General features: G+C 43.2%; 1 protein-coding gene across 1 annotated transcript in view; it reads right to left on the bottom strand.

The window, feature by feature from the left end:
- ezrb (ezrin b) overlaps positions 1-14,681 on the bottom strand; it is a 48,415-nt gene extending 33,734 nt beyond the window's left edge. Inside the window, exons 1-3 of the mRNA XM_080743982.1 lie at positions 14,590-14,681; positions 13,428-13,562; positions 2,772-2,855 (exon numbers count right to left, since the gene is read on the bottom strand). Of these exons, the coding sequence (XP_080600108.1) occupies positions 2,772-2,855; positions 13,428-13,439 (96 nt within the window). The 5' untranslated portion in view covers positions 13,440-13,562; positions 14,590-14,681. The remainder of the gene's footprint in view (positions 1-2,771; positions 2,856-13,427; positions 13,563-14,589) is intronic.
- Positions 14,682-17,847: the final 3,166 nt, after the last annotated feature.

The following is a 17,847-nucleotide window of genomic DNA, read 5'->3' as shown; positions in this document are numbered from 1 at the left end:
ACCACACAGCTATAACTGGACTTCAGCCACACTATTTGCCTAATGTTTGAATAGCTCAGTATATACAGTATACTGTCTTGTCCCTCCACACCAATACAGGGGAAAGGAGGCAAGCCCTGTCTGGAACTACGGCACCTCCCACTGACACACTGAGTGAGTGGGACGGGGTGAGTGTGCCGGTGGGGGAAATCCACCGACACTAAATATCCACCTCTTTCCGCGGGAGTTTACTGGAGATTATTTGGACCACACTTCCGGTTTAACAGCAGACATACAGTACAAGCTCACATCGCAGATGCAGCCCGTTGTGAGCTTGTAAATCACACTCGGCTGCGGCGCCGGAAGCTTGGTACAACGTCTGCGCAATGCACTATGGGGCGTTGGAAAGCCGTGGATACAGTCATGTCAAAGTATAACAATCTGTGTCTGGAACAACTACAACTATTCCCTCTTTTTAAAGTTTCCCGAGACAGTCTAATAACCTCATTGTCCTTTCTTCCGGTCCGATCTCTGGCTCTCGACAGGGAAATTTTTGGTTTGAGAACAAAATCTCGAGGAGTGGACAGCTCCCCCCCCCCGCTCCACCCCTGCTGAACACAAGTACATCATTAAGAAAGATGACATCAGGCAGGATCAAATGACCTGTAGCTCCTGTTTTGATTATTATTATTGTGTTTGTGTACTTCACGTTCTGCACTGGCAGAACTCTCTGTTCTTATTCCTAACAAGCATCAGAAGAGGAGGAATCCCTTGATGTGCAGTGCAGTCAGTCACCACCAATACCTGACCTACATGAAGGGAGGCTTTTTGAAAAACGAGTTCTACAGGAAGTGGATAAAACAATGCCTTTCCTCTCCCAGTGCTGGAAATAGAGATGCAACAGAGAGGCTCTCTCACTCAACCTGCCACAAGCATCTACATTTTCTAAGCATTCTAAACGGACACTGCTTGTGGTTACCCACAGTCACTTCCAAAGAAGACTACGTTTCAAATCAACAATGCGACCACTAGTAAAGTAATGCAACAACAGTGAATGACAATGATCTCTAGTAACCCCTGGTAAAGTGCTGTAATGCTGTTAAACGTGTAACTTCTGCAGTAGCCACAGAATTCAGGTGCTGCAGCAATATTCCATCCGTGTGTGTGAAAATCAATGGATCTCAGTGGTTCTACAGTGCAGTGATTCTCAAACTTTTTACCCGTTAAGGGTCCATTTGATTCCATTTGTACACTCTCTGAGTTACAGATCTGTACGGGTCCATTTGGCTCTCAACTATCCATTATTTGTCTGGGGACACCCTCGGAACCCCCCTCAAGATGTGTAGCCCTTTCCCTTTTCATGGAGTCAAGCCAGTTCTCTCTAAATAAACAGTGAAGAGGGATTCCCACCAAAACTAGCCAGTCTAGTTAATCACATCCATCCAGTGATTGAATTTCTCTCCTCATCTGTTGAACATCTGGGAGGATCGGACGACTTTCTGCCCAGCTCTTCTTATCCTCAGGCCTCAGTCATCTCACAGCGTCTTACTCCTCGCTGGTCTGTCTCTCGGCACGCTCTCTCAAAGCCCCTGCAAATGTTACACAATGCTGCAGGCAGCACAGTCTAACTCCCTAGATTCCCATGTCTCCACCCTACCGTGTTCCCTTTACTGGCTTCCGGTTGCTGCTTGTATCCACCTCAGAACACTGGTCATCATGGTACAAGGCTGTTAAGGGCATGGCACCCGTTTACCTTGAGGACATGATCCAACATTAAAGGTAGCTCTCCACCAAACAGACTACAACAGATTACAACAGACCGGTAGTTGAATGAAGTCGGGAGATCAGTTGGTTTGGAAGGTGAGGAAAAAACGTTGCTGAATGCACCTGAGAGCCGACACCGACAGACAGCTACTACAGTGCTAAAAATAGCTTATGGCTTGACGTCTTTTTCAACAACAAGCCCGATGGTTCAGAAACAACACCTATTTGTGATATACCAAGGTCTCCACAGCCAGATATGAATCTGACCTTAAATTTAAGGGAGCCTCAAACGACAGCAAATTCATAGTTATCATTTGTACACATGGTGCCCTCTGTGAGTGGGCCAAACGCATGGTTAAAATACAACAACCTTCTATTCGGTGAATGAACATAAACATTACTGGGGGATGAAATCTCTATGTTTGGTCACACCCTGCATGCTGCCCCACAGTAGCTGGCTCTCAGAGTTGCCTGCGAGCAGCCACCTTGGTTATCTGACAGCGCTGTGGTTTCCCTACTGCCATGGTCATCGGCCCTCAACATCGCTCAACTGTTCTTGTCAACTGTGTCAAGCTGCCATCTTTCATCAGAATTACCTGGAAACAGGCACTCCTTTCATGCCAACTCTCTGATAAGAACATTCCTAGCCTCAAACCACCTCCTCCATTCTCTGGAAGATAACCAATGGATGAAGAGGAGAGACCACAATCTATCTGTCTGTCTCTCTGCCCGTCCGTCTGTCTCTCTCAATCTCTCCCTGTGTTAGTAGTAAGTGTAGTAAGGAATTCAAATGCAGCAGTAATTGTGAAAGGATAAGTTTGAAGCTAATTTTGTTACGGTGTGTGTGAGAGCCAATTTCCCCAACGTAAGAGTGGAGATGTATTCAGATTATTTGATTTGAATCAAGTATGCCCTTAGGCGGTATTCTCCCATAAAAAACAATATTATGAACATCCAACTGGTGTCCGAAAACAATATAGCAGCAATATGAATAGTTTTGTTTCATAGTTTCAAGTGCACATACACACCTGGTCGAAGAGCTGCTTGCCGGTGGTGCTGGGCTGGACAGCAAACTCCAGCTCAGCGTCCATGGTGGTGACGCGCACGTTGACCTGCAGGAACACATGAAGAAAAGGGTTCACATGCTGAGGACCTTTATGGGAGGCCAGGGGTTCCCAAGGCCTAGAATTATTGAATGCTTTAACCAGTGAAAAATAGCAGATATACAAGCTCACAGCGCGGCACCGAGTGCCGCGAGCTTGTAGATCTGCTATTTTTGAAAAATCATGAAAATTCGAATTTTGACCCGATTCTATAAGTGTCTTTTGAATCCTTCTAAGATTTTTTTTAAAACCCGTGTTTCTATGTCAGCAATCTGGCCAGCCATCGTCAAAGAAAAGGTCCTTTTCACTTAACTGGAGCTCAGTTAGTCTGTTTTTGAGAGACTACTATGTCAGTGGTTCTCAAACCTTTTCATGTGAAGGACCCCCAGAATTATATTTATTTGGCCACGGACCCCCATCTCAAAAATATAATATCTAGTTCCAGGGACCACCCAGAAGCAAAATTTGAGTTACAAACGTTCGCTTTGAAAATACATATATTCAAAGATTTGCACACATTTTCACGACTTTTTCAAAAATAGCAGATCTACAAGCTCGCAGCGCGGCACTCGGTGCCGCGCTGTGAGCTTGTATATCTGCTATTTTTCACTGGTTAAAGCATTCAATAATTCTAGGCCTAAATATTAAGCAGGCCCAACAGCAGAGCTAGGCCTCAGAGAAGGGAGGGTTGGGGGTTGTATTTGCGTAGTAAACATACACAGACCCCGTGTTTCTCCAGGTTCTCATAATACAGAAAGGGGGATTGAAGGGAATTCGGGCTGCAAATTCCTGGGGCATTTTAGTTCAAATATTGAGTTTCTCACTTAGGAATTCAAGAAAAATACGCACATTATATATGAACGTGTCCATTACCTCTGGACACGAAACAGGACGTCACTCACTCACACACACACACACACACACGACCGAACGCAGCTCTAATGCTTATGCAAGTTAATTACCCCATTATACTTATACCCTCTATACAAGGTCTGCTCCTTTCCCCCTTTTTATTTTCACAGAATGTTGGACTCAGTATAGGGATGCTAGGGCTCTGAAAATAGCCGATCTACAAGCTCGTAGATCGGCTATTTTCAGCATGCAACCAAGCGTAAAATCTGTCATTACGACGTCATCAAGTCCCACCAAAAGACTAAAACCAAATGACATTTTATTCAAAGACTATGACTAAAACTAAATAAAAGTGTGCTGTCAAAAGTAACACTACCATGGAGAGAGGCAACTGCAACAATATCCCCCATCTACAATAAAGATAAAGTATATAGGGTTTAGAATTTATACAATACTGATGTTTGTGAGCAGTGGAATGCATCCGTCTCTGTGGTTGGCAAATAACATCAACAACTTTATTGCCACATCAGTTTACACAAGCTCTAAGAGTTTGTGAAATTGTTTTAGTGCAAGCATCCCATGAATAGTAAATACCAATAAAATACCATCAAAACATGTTTGATAAAAATATCAAACAATAAAGATCCTCTGTCTCTTGTGCTCAACGCAAGACATCAAATAAACAGATATCAAATATGAAACACACACACACACACACACACACACACACACACACACACACACACACACACACACACACACACACACACACACACACACACACACACACACACACACACACACACACACACACACACACACACACACACACACACACACACACACACACACACACAGGTGACAGAGGCTGGGTTGGGCAGCTTGCACACAAAAACCCATGCCTTTTCATTCTCTGGTTAATGTTTGATCCAGTGACTTGTGAGAGGTCCATTTAGGTGAAGCCTTCTTCATTAGCAGGGAATTTAATGTCCACTTAAAGATCCACCTAAGTGATTAATGCAATGGACTTCAAAACCACTACAAACAACGTGGCTGTGTGCTCATGCTGAATAAATGACATATGACGTCAACGACAGAGAACAATATTGTGGCTTGTAGGTGACCTATCAACACTCGCCATCATTCACTAACAGAAAGCAGTCAATGATGCATAAGGGAACGTTCACAATGACCACTTTGAGGTAAAACGCAAGTTCTTGCATCTCCATTTTTCTCAACACAATGCCAGGCGCCTGTGGTATTTGCGGGGGTTTCGAACAAACAAAAAAATCTGCCCCCGGGGTATTGACTCAAGTTATTAGGGCCTAACGAAAACCATATAAAGAACTGTGTGGACACAGGCCTGAAGGGGAAGAAAGGCGGCTTAACACAGCAGCATGGGAGATCTCTCATCTCCTGGCCATTGTGGAACTAACTGTGAGCTCAGAGTCCCAACACACTCAATGACGCCCACTGGGAAAGGCCAGCGCCTGGGCCTTCAACACACTAGAACCCGACCGATACAGTATATCGGTTCGGTGTGACCTTTTTTATGATATCGGTACCTGCAAACATGCAGCCGATGTGGTGTTCTAACAACTTTTAACTCTGTGTCAATATTTTGGGTATGTTATACAGTAGGTTGAAGTTTATGAGTTTTTGTCCAGGCTCTGAAGCGTGGCCTACATCTGGCCTACATCTTGGCTCAAAGTGCTCAAAGTGTGTTGTACGCCCAGGGTCACATTGACTAAGCTTCGCGGGACACTTAACACTTAATGAAAAAAAAAATCATCAAATCTTAAAAATAAACTATAATCAAATAGCTTTTTGTCAAAATATGGTTCAAAACATAGGTAACCGGTGGCCTTAGGACTCTCCAAAATGGGGATGGACCCAATGATCTGGCGTCGGTCGGTTGGGCTCCAACTGAGTGAACAGAGTGAATGACGCCCACTGGAAAAGGCCAACGTCTGGGCAGCCTGGCCTGGTGACTCACAACCCCCCTTCCTCTCCTCCTGCTTCCTAGAAACAGACCCACTGATGAAGCCAGCCCAGCTTCAGCAGACAGAGCACAGAGTCAATGACAACATTGAATGGAAAGTTCAGCCGTTAGGAGAGAAACGGGGGCTCGTGTGCAGATGTTTTAGCAGCACAGGGGTTTTTCAGAGTGGGGTCCGGTGCAGTGATCCCCGAGGGGGTCTTTGAAGGGGCTCCAGAGGAGTAGTAGTTTAATTGAACTAAAGTATTATTCAATTCACTAATAATCTATTTCTCATACGCAGTCATAATTTCACTGAATTTAAACAATTTATATCAGGGTCCCAAGTAACTCCCAAGGACAGAATAAATTATTGAACCGGTGGTTTGTAGCTTAATGAAACAATTTGAAAACACCTGTATTATTTGAATTTAAAGTAGACAAAACCTGCCTTTTGTGGGGTACAGGTTTTCGTTCAATCATAAACCAAGCATTGGTTTCAAAAGTCACTACTTAACGATGGATCACACAATCACCAAGCTTTGATTCCTGCTAGTTGACCTGCGTTGCTTACATGTCTTCCCCCCTCTCTGACCTGAGTGTCCTTCGTCTCTCTCTGTTTGGCCTAAAATTAAACAAAATCAAAGAAATAACTAAATGTCTGCCTGTGGCAATCAAAACCTGATCATAAGTCAGAAGCGAGAGGCACTGCTGGTGTGAAACAGCATCTCAGCGAGAGAGAAAAAAAAAGTTTGAGAGAGAGAGAAAAACCCCTCCATTTACACAGCAAAACAAAGATCTCCTTTCAGTTGTGGGTCCCCAGTGGTTTTTCTGCAGCATCCGTCTGCATTCTAATGGACCCGGAGATTAACAGCTACACCGAACAGAGAACAGTTATAGAACGTAGAACGAGACGCAGCTTGTTCTATAAAGGCTGAATCTGTGGGTCAAGACTCCAGATCGTCTTAAAAAGATGCAGCAGGACATTTCTCTCAACATGGAGGTCTATATTTACACCAATTATAGATGGTGAACCAAGAAAAACACACCCCTGACCAGCGTAGGTCGGAACATATGAGCGTGCAGACACAAAACCTCTGACGGAGTGATATCTGATCTCGTGGAGTTTTAGTCCTCGGATGGGACGGTAGAACTCACAATAAACTCAGGACCCCGTTCAGAGCCATAAAGACAACATGACACATAAGGCTAAAAATATAACCCAGCAGGCAAGGACGCGGCGTTCCACAATGAGCAGCCTTAGTCAGAGGAAAAGCCAGGGTTATTTATAATATGGATATTAACCATATAAAGTCCCTCTTACAGAATGCTTTGCATTTTGACAGGATTGACGGTTCAATCTCAGCACAGATTTTTTTCAAACGACTTTCAACCTGGCGTCCTGGCTTTGGGCGCGTCATTAGCCGATAAAAGGCATTGAAAATATGGACAAAATGAATTGCCAAATTCTGTCAAGAATAGCGATTTTCAAAAAAAAAAAAAAAGAATTGCACGACACCAATTGTACACTGAAGTATGAAATAAGTCTTAAGACTTAGTCTTAAGCTCACAGAGCAGCGCACACATGAAGCCATCAGACTGTTTGTTTTTGTTATGTAACCCTACAAGTGCCGTGTTTGACTTTGAGAACCGTTGCTGTCCAGACCACAGACTACAAGACTTACTTTTATTTTATTAACCCCTTTGAAAGAAAGAACAACAGAGGACTGAACCATTACTGTGAAGAGCAGTGTGGTTCAGTCGTGCTATGGTAACAAGTACCGTCTCCCTGAAAAGCCTCTTTCATGCCAGGAACAGAGAAGAGCTGCGAGGCGTCATAGTCTGGTCCCGTTAACCCTTCAACCTCCCTCCCTGTTGAGGGTAAAGCCTGAACCATACTTCACCCAATGATGGCGTCATGTGCCGAAAATAGACGATTCACATGCTCACGGCGCGTCGCTTTCACAAGACGCGTCGTGAGCTTGTGAATAGAGGGTATGCACTTACTTGGAAGTTATGCAGGAGTGGCAAAAAAACAGTAAGAATCATGAGGAGTCAGCAGGAGTCATGAGCAGTCAGTAGGAGTTAGGGGTGGATGACATGGTGATAAATATCGATGAGACGATACAATGTCTCCACGATATGCCTTTTCAGAGATATCATATATATTGTGATACAATGAGGGAGCCTTGTTGAATTGTTAATACAGAGATTCATTGCAGAATTCATTTAAACCTGCATTTTGATCTAAATCAGTAGTAGTAGTTCTCAAGGTCTCCCCTTAACTCTGACAGTATACAAATGAAACCAAATGGACCCGTAAGGGTCCATTTGGTTTCATTTGTATACTGTCAGAGTTACATAATTGTAAGGGTCAATTTAGACCTCCCAAAAGGAACCCAGAGAGTCCCTGGACCCCACTTTGAGGACCACTGGTCTAAATGGTCTGTTACTCCTTTTTCTTTTAGTTTTTGTTACTTTCTTGTGGGTGGTTGTGTTAAATAACTTGAAAAATAACCATAAAATCCAACATGAAAAAGAATTGTGACAAGATCGAGTATCGTGATAGAGCTTGGAAAAATATTGTGATATTGTATTTTTCCATATCATCCACCCCTAGTAGGAGTCATGAGGAGTCAGTAGGAGTGAGGAGAAGGAGGAGTTTCCCAACGAGCACTTCCAAACACCAATGCTTCAAGCTGCTTTATGTTTTGCCACTCAGTCTAGATGAGTGGCATATGATGCATACCCTCTATCGTCTATTTTCGACACGCGACACTGTCGTACCAAGGAAAGTAGGCATAAACTACAGCTTGTTCAGGTTAAGTATTACACAAAAAACGAGATGGTCATCATCTGACGACCGCAGTGGTTAAACTCTCGATGGGTTGCGCGTGCATTCTTCAGTGGAGAGCGTTCAATATTTAACCCCGTGCAATGGTTCGCATGGCTTTACGAGAGTCTTTTTGCGACGGGGGGGGGGGGGGGGGGGTGTAGCCATGGGGACGCTGCTGAAATGCACACAGAGCAATAATAGTGAAGCTATAAAGCACCCTGACTCTCTAGTCACTAACACTAGTCTGTATGGCAGCACAGGGCGGAAGGAGTGTGAGAGGCAATCCTTCTTTCATTAAAAGGTTTTTAATCACTTAAAAAAAAGTTACTTACACAGCACACCGCGGTAGGGAAGGGATCATATGAATTATCATGGCCAAAATAAATGTGATAAACGATATCTCAATTATCGAAATATGCTTAAAACTCACTTTTGTTAAGCCACTTGAACCCCAACATCCATATTGTGGGTGTACCATTAGCCAGGGAGCGTGTCGCTGTTACTACATGTCATCTTTTCGACATGTCATCTTTTCGACACCCGACTCTAACCCTCACCCTAACCTTAACCTCCGTGGAGTGAGTCGCTAACCTCCGGTCGAAATGATGGGCGTTCGCAAAAGCGAGATTTCCCCCATTAGCCAAAATGGGCTATTTTTGGTGAAGAGATTTGGTGTAGAGTGAAAAAAAAACAACAACTGGCAAGTACAGAGCCAACTCGGGGGACAGGTCAGGTCCAGTGTTGTTTGGTGGCATGAACACATACATACACATAGAACGTTACGTGGCAATGAACCTGAGGCATTAAAGGAGCACTTCTTTATATAATATTGGTTCTCACTAAATTAGTGAGAATGCTGATTATACAATGCCATTGGTTGTTCAGAAACTTGCCTGCCAATGACATCATCGGTAGTTGTTTGTTTTTTCGATGCAAAACACTCGCCTCCAACAAACATACGGCATAAGAGGTTACAAGTAAAAGAGAGATACTTTATCGCCACAACATTCCGAGCCACAAATGCTACCAACATTGTCTTTGAAGTATACCAATGTGAAATGGTGATGAAATGATTGGAATGGACCTCCTGTGGGCGTGGCAGCATCTCATTCAGTTTATATCAGTTATTTAGAGGGACAAGCTGAAACAATGGAAGTGGACATGCAGAGGAAACACCCATACATGTTTGGCCACAGCCACGCCTGACGTGGTTTCTATGTGTGGGCCGTGACCATACAGGGAAACAGGATTCTGGGAGAGCCAAGGAGTTCCGTAGGTTTCCAGCATGACAATGTCTCATTCAGATATGTGAAACATGAGTCACACAGGATCCTTGTCGTCGACTCCTTGAATGTGACTTGACCTTCTCTATCCCCTGGGATTCGTGGTTCCTTCTGAAGCCAAGCATTTCAACAACATGCAATTGAAAGTTTGAAAACATGGCAAAAAGAAGCTGATGCCTGTACTTTTTTGAAGGGGTTCCTCAGGGCTCTATACTTTGTTACTGTAAATAAAATGGTAAATGGTGCATTTATATAGCGCTTTTTATCCAAGGTGCTTTACACAGATTGTGCATTACATTCACCCATTCACACACACTTGCATTCATTCATTCATTCCTATACCGATGGTGGAGGAAACCATGCAAGGCACCAACCTGCTCATCAGGAGAAATTAGGGGTTCAGAGTCTTGCTCAAGGACACTTCGACACTAACTCTGGGGGAGCCTGGAAAACTCTATGTACTTCTATACTAGGCCCCTCTTTTCACTAACTACAAGCTCACATGTTGTAAGCGTGTAGACCTGTGATTTTTGATAAATATTTGCCCCAGGGTTCATATGGTTAAATGAATCGTTATGGGGGAAGTTGCATATTCCCTGCCATGTCACTGTCACAAGTACTGCTCTAGAAAGCCCATCAAGTTAGGAAAGCTGTCGCTGCCAAAACATGAAACCATGTTTACAGACCAAAACTAAGAACTCTAAGAATAGACTTCAGTGTTGTGAGGATCCCGATTACTGGGAGAGTACTATAAAGAGAGTATTTTTATTTAAAGCTGAGATTATGTCTCTTCCATGTTTCATGCCATTTTCAATCAGGCCAGACGGACCAGGGGGAAAGAACTAACCAGTACCACAGCTCATGTCTCATTGATAGCATGGAAAAGAAAACAGTCTGCCATTATCACTCAAAAAGGCAGAGTTTTGTGTCTACCGGCGGGGTATTTGCGGCAGTGCTATCACAGACGATGGCGTCATTTCAACAGTGACACTCATGACAACCCCGGGGCCGTTCTAAACAAACCAGCAACACAGTTTATGACGCTGTCTGGGACATGGGAGCGCGGTGTGCTAATGGTGGGCACAATGCGGTGCACTGTTCAACAGCAGGCCCGCGTCACTCACTCACTCTTGCTGTTCATTAAAGTGCTTTTAGGGTTTTGGCTAGCATGTTGCTAACATCTGAGACACACTGTTGCCACAAAATGTGTTTTCAGTTCACAGTGTGTGGACACACACACATCCACTTCAAACTGAATTCCATAATAGATGGTCTTTAAAATGTCATTACTGGATGCAATGTGCCTACTTAAAGTTTCCCTAACAGTGAAGAGAGGGAGGCAAGGGAGAGGCGGAGAGTCTGCGTTATTAATGCTCTTGCACTCTCTCTCATATTAGCCTGGGCTGGCTTCCAATTTCGGGCTTTTGATCCGGTCGGGAGCGGAAGAGCTCCTACGTTTTTCTGTAGTCCAAAACGGACTACACTTTGGCCGGAAACAACGACCGGAAACAGTTTTAACCCGTACTTGCGCATGCGCTAACTACTTGCGCATGCGCTAAACTGGGTTGAAACTGTTTCCGGTCGTTGTTTCCGGCCAAGTGTAGTCCGTTTTGGACTACAGAAAAACGTAAGAGCTCTTCCGCTCCCGACCGGATCAAACGGCCCGTTTAGTAAACGAAGACCAGGCTTTCTCTCAGGGGAAAGCCTGGTGAGGCGAGGTTACTCTCATATAGAAAGAATATTTGTCGTTGTCGGGCAGAAACCTTGTATCGCCATAGTTCAACTCAATGTTTATTTTTATTGTCATGAATGTTCAACCTCGTCATACTACAGTGTGACATAAAAGTAGAAAAAAAAACAATAATCAGTACAAGCTCACAAGGTGTCATGATGTGATGCATTGTGAGCTTGTAGATCTCCATTGTTGCTACTTTCACTTAAAATTTGTTAAAGGAGTAGTTCACCCCCAAAATGACTTTTTTTCTATTGATTAGTCACGCCATGGAGACTAGAGTTCAATATATTTTTTTGGTTTTTGTCACATTCCTAAGACAGAAATGTGATAACAATAAATTTACCCCCATTCATTCCGGATGGTGACCCATTTCAAAACGGGTCACCATCCGGAATCAATGGGGGTAAATTTACTCGAATCAAATTTTTGTCTTTGGAATGTGACAAAAACCAAAAAATATTATTGAACTCTACTCTCCATGGCATGACTAATCAATAGAAAAAAAGTCATTTTGGGGGTGAACTACTCCTTTAAGTGAAAGTGAGGTTAAGTCAATGTGTGGCGTTAAGTGTGTCTCAGTGTAAAAGTATTAACATTACTTGTGACTAAATAATATCTATGTTAGATCCACTGGTTATTTTTTCCCCATTTCCATAAAAGTAACAGTTACTTAGGACATAAGAAGTTTCCACCCCAAATAAATGATGATCAAATACAACTACCTGCAAATCAACAACAAGGCCTTCAGCAAATTGTTATTTCTTAACCACACATGATCCCTATCGACCCTATACTGGGGGCAGATATTTGGCAAAATAGTGGTCCTTGTATAGAGCCCTGGGGTATTTATGGGATAAGAGGTTAAGTGGGCCCAAAGAAATTCTAGTCTTTGCTTCCTCAACGAGAAGTATGTGTCTCCAGCTGAATGTGGCCACACCTTCCTGTTCCACCTGACGGATCAGTGTATTCACTGGCTCTGAAGAAAACAGTTCCTGCCCCTTTAATTATGACGTCACACCAATACACAGCCTGATAAAGAATTCAATAAAGAATATAGAAAGGTTGACTGTATATATTCTTCTTGAGCCAAAGGTACATTCTACATTTCTGCAAAAGCTAAAAGTTTAGAGACATGTATACATCTACAATACATCAATGTCAATTAAACTGTGTGCATGTCATGCTGACATCACATGTAAGATTACAGCTTAAGTTCTGTCATTTCTTATTACAAAAAAAGTTAATGTTCACAAGCACAGGTCACACCGCTATCTATGTATGTGGCATTCCAGTTATAGACTAATGGCACTCCACAAAAGAGTGTCCTCTGTTAAGTGATGGACACTAACAGTATATACAATATAATCAGAATGAGTAAAATACTGTACAATACTGCAGTTTTAGATCAGACAAGGAGTTCCTCTTTAGTTCAATGACCATGGCTTTGCAACATTTTCCCTATTTTACAGGAGGTAAGGTGGCAAATCACATCAAAGACCATGATGTCATCTGGTGGGCAGGTCTAAGGGAGAGGTTCCACACTGACTATTGGTATTACGTGGTTCAGTAATGTGACTAAATTAAGACACACTAAAACAATACCTGGCTCTTTCAGTATAATTGAACTGGGTTGTAAGAATTTCTTACAAGAAATGCATTTCCCAAATACAAGCCCTAAAACATCCTAGTTCATTTAAATCACATAAGAACAGACTACATTTGCTAACTCAAACAGCCCTCACTCAACTCAGAAAAGGCTAAAATCTAATGTGAATCAAGCCTACTATGACCCAACTTTCAGATGAAGTTTGCAAACTGACCCAACTGAAAGCACAGGAGCAGCATAGGGTGCCAGCCAGGCACTGGCAGTGTATCCTATTCCAAAATCACTACTTACCGCTTTAGGCATCTTGTGTCCTGGTGCTGGAAGCTCTCAGCAAACGAGGAGTTTTTGAATAAATGTGTCCACTGTCCACACAGAGAAGTTGTTCCCTGCTCCGTACAAGCAGGTCTGGTTCTCACAAGAGGCTTCCTTGAACAGAGAAAGGGAAAAGAAGAGAAACGAGTTTCACCCACTTCAGAAGACGATACTGTGTCTTTGAGTCAGACGGACTACTAAACACTCCCTTTCAGTTCATATAGAGGAGGCAGGAGGCAGTGAGCAGACATCATCATCATGATGATGAATCACTACATGTGTCATGATCACTACTGTATATCTTAATATGGAACTACAGCAGCCTACACCCAGCTGCTTGGCTGGCTGGGATCAAGTTAGTCTCCACCCTTCAGTATAGGAACACGCAAAGGGACACCGAAGAAGACGAAGTAAATTAATGAAAGATCTGTCGATCTATGTCTTCTATTAAAAGTAGTAAAACGCTCAACTAAACCAGGCTGGTTCACGGCCGTATAGGTTATAATAATGTCTAATGTTTACCTACTCTGTCACTCCTGCGATCTGGTAATGTCAGATCTCGCCCACTGGATTAATGTCCTTAGCCTAGCTGCGACTGTTTTATTACAGTCAGCTTAGAGATACAATGTTGCAAAATAAGTTACACAATGTGTCCAGTGGCAGGGCTTTGTCGTCAATTATACTTTATTTGTGAACATTCAACGTGTACAGTCAGACACAGATAGGCTAATAACAAAAGTGTGACTGTCAGCGTTTGGGTTTTTTGAACGTACGTGACTTTAAAAACGCAATTTCCCCAAATCCAAATTAAAAACAACTTCCAAGACGTTCTAATGCTTAACAGACCAGGAGGTCCATTAATATGTCGCACGGGGGCTTCTATACATTCGATAAACACAACGTAGAAGCACTTTTTTTTCGCAGCTAGCCGTCATGTAGTCTCATGTAAGCAGCCACATCCTCACTATAATCCCACACAGACACCTGTTGTGTCGGGAGAGATTTGCCTCCTTTGTGAGGAGGAGGAGGCGCGCATGCATGCAAAGTGCGTCTTAAAAGTGCGCAAAAGTAACCCGAACACGTACTAAATGTGGTGACGCAGTGTGCATATCTCCTCGTTCGCTGCACCAAAAAGTCTTACCAGATGATGATGATATTATTAGATGTTTTCAGTCCTGATTCTTCTGAAGCCGCAGATTTGAGCTTTCCTCCCTGACCCTCCTCCCCTCTGCCTGCCGTGTGGAAGTTGCAGCGTGCGACAATATGGCGGCGCACGCGCTGTGCGCGCATCCAATCCATGAGCCATCCCACTCATGATCCCACTGTCACCAGCAGTTCCCAGCACTGCTGTGTTGTGTTGGTGTGTCATCATCTTGTAGCAGTGATTCTATGTTTGTGGCGGGGGACCCCCAAAAGAAAAGATGTTAAATAGGCTATAGCTGTAGTCGATGTATTTAACACGAATGTTTAGGTATGAAAAAGTTGTTCACGATGTCATTCTGGCTGCTGGGGACCCCTGTGAACCCCCTCAAAGTCTCAATTAAGGACCCCATGGGAGCTTGTGTGGCTTCAACTTAACTTTACACTGTCACATTTGTCACATGACTCACATCACAAGTTTACATTCAGCAATAGGCTAGCTAGCCTACTGTTAAAGAGTGGGTGGAATTATTTAGCACAATGGCTCCCACGAATGAATTGCTGTCAGATAAATAAATCAAAATTTATCAATATAGCCTACTATGAGTCTATGACGTAAAGCCTATAATAAAGACATTCCATCGTCAGTCATAGGATATGACTCATAAGGGGAGTCCCTTCACAGCCCACAATCAATCAATCAATCAATCAATCAAGCCTGTTTGGAGGTAAGTTATCTCGAACTAGACTACACTGATTAATCCTCCCACTGTTAATAAGCCTCTACTTAGACTTAGATTGTGATAAGTGATCTAAAATCATTATGCCTATACCATCATTCAACATTTTACAGTTGGTTAAAAAACAATCACAGCCTCAAGAATAGTTTTTATTTTTCTTCTTTCATCAAGGCTAAAACGTTAGGCTTTCATCACAAAATCCCTTGTTTAATTCCAGTCTCCCTTCAGAATTAAATAGTCTGACTGCAGGACTTTAATTTATGTCTGACTGTCTGGTAAATTGGGTGTGATAATTGGGCACATTACATTGTAATATAGCCACAGACAGTTAACCACAGTGTTAATTTATCCATTGGGAGAGTGGTCTACCAATTGGACAAAGGAACACACGATTTTACTGTGTTGACACTTCTACATAGCATTACACAGCGATTACACGGTTACACACCATCATCTCTCAATTATTTCGTTTCTATTTCCATTTCTATTCGGGGAAGTTGCGCACGCACACTCGTGCACACACCCACAGCGCCCACGCCCACTAGTGTGCTCATAACACGCCCTGTGGAGTTCCAACGTGTAGCTGAGAAACCAGTGGGGAGGTGTCATAAGTGCCGCTGGCCAATAGTTTGACAGGACTAAAATAGAGTCATATATATCGGAGGTGGGACGTGCAGTTTACCTACAGTATGTGCTGTGCTTGTTGTACACACTACACAGTCCATGAGTCAGCCTGCCTAGCCTGCCTAGCCTGACACACCTAGCAACCATGCACTTCCTCACGCCAACACTACAAGCCTATAGCAGGCTTGTCAACTCTCCTGGATTTCCCAGGAGTCTCCTGGATGTTGACCCCATCTCCTGGCATGCTCCTGGATTGGCAAATCTCCTGGATTTCTCCTGGATTTTGTATCAAACTCCCAAAATTCACCATAACACAGGAAATTACATCTACTATGTTAATTTTTTTCAGGGGGAGGACCCCCAGACCCCCCGCTTTAGGGGTGGGGCAATGAATGCAAGAAAGATCAGACACATTATTCACTTAAAGCTATACTGTGTAAGTTGCTCAACTAGTGGTCAGTAGCGCTATTGCTTTTTTCGTCCGTTTTTCGGCCGGAGTCGACGCGGACCACCGCCGCGGACCACCGGAGCGGCGCCGCAAACCACCGCGACCGATAGTAATCCGTGGAGGGGTAGAACGCATGGTAGAACGTAATTTTCTGGCCAGGATTTGTGGATTAAGAGGTTAAAATCCTTCACCATGGTAAACACTGTAGCCAAGCGGAGGCGCTTCCTGGAGACCAGAGCAGATAAGCTGTGATTGGCCGGTAGTGTACCATGTGTGCATGATCGGCGATGTGATTGGGCAACGTATACACAACGTATACAGATGATGCAGATTACGTCATTTTGGCGCGAAATCCCGCCCCTGTCACTGCTAAGAAGAAAACATATAAAGAGAAGGCTTCAGAAGCTGAAAATAACGGAGTGGGTGTTCTAAAACTTTAGCGATTTAACAGTTAGGACAATTTTAAGATTTGTTTTATAAAAAAAGTTACATGGTACAACTTTAAGTAATAACTTAAAAATTTGAAGTCATCATTAAAGATGTCCTTTGGTTCAGTCATCAAATCATTTGGCATTTTACGGCTGAAATTGTACAGTGCTAGTAAAGCAAGCCTGATAAAAGTATCAAACATGCACAAAATTCAACAGAACACAGGAAAATATAAATCTGTTAAGAGGTTTTGGGGAGAGGACCCCCAGACCCCGGTAGGGGAGTTCCCAAAAAATAAATCTCCTGGATTCTGACCGTCCAATGTTGACAACCCTGCTATAGGCCTACTTCTAAGCCAGGGGTCTTGACTCTTCAACGTTTTCAGGCCAAGGACCCCTTAGTTGAGAGAGAGATGAAGCAGGAACCCCACCACAACCTTGTCATAGATTCCATAGTTTCATTGTTTGACAGCACAATCATCAGTGTATTTTGGATTCATGTCAACTTGTGTTTTCATATATTTAACCACTATTGAACCGTCATTACCTAATAAACTTGACCTTTCACTCTGTAGTTTAGTCTGCTCTTTTTACCCTCCACACCAAACCTCTTTGCCGAAAATAGCTGATCTACAAGCTCGATCGGTCGATCTGCTATTTTTGGCTACAGTTCTCAGAATATGGACACTAGAGTTCAAGTTGTTAATATAAAAAGGATTGAAAGATTTGGAGGACCCCCTGTAGTAACTCTGAGGACCCCCTAGGGGTCCCAGACCCCCTGTTGAAGACCCCTGTTCTAAGCATTAGCTCTTTATGACCACTAGCCAACATATAAATGGCATTAATTGTGCGTTAAACATGATTGCAGATGCTAACTATTTTTCTGGGCTCTCCCCTGGAACTGTGGTGATTTTAACATTACTTCTCCTGTGCCTGTTTCCTGGGTAGAACATATAATAATACTGTACATCATCGATGTATGAATGTATGTCTTTTAATTAACTGGTAATAAAGCTGTC

Source organism: Nannobrachium achirus, assembly GCF_963921795.1.
Source record: "Nannobrachium achirus genome assembly, chromosome: 16".
Taxonomy (NCBI): Eukaryota; Metazoa; Chordata; class Actinopteri; order Myctophiformes; family Myctophidae; genus Nannobrachium; species Nannobrachium achirus.
This window is presented reverse-complemented; position numbering and strand designations above follow the sequence as displayed.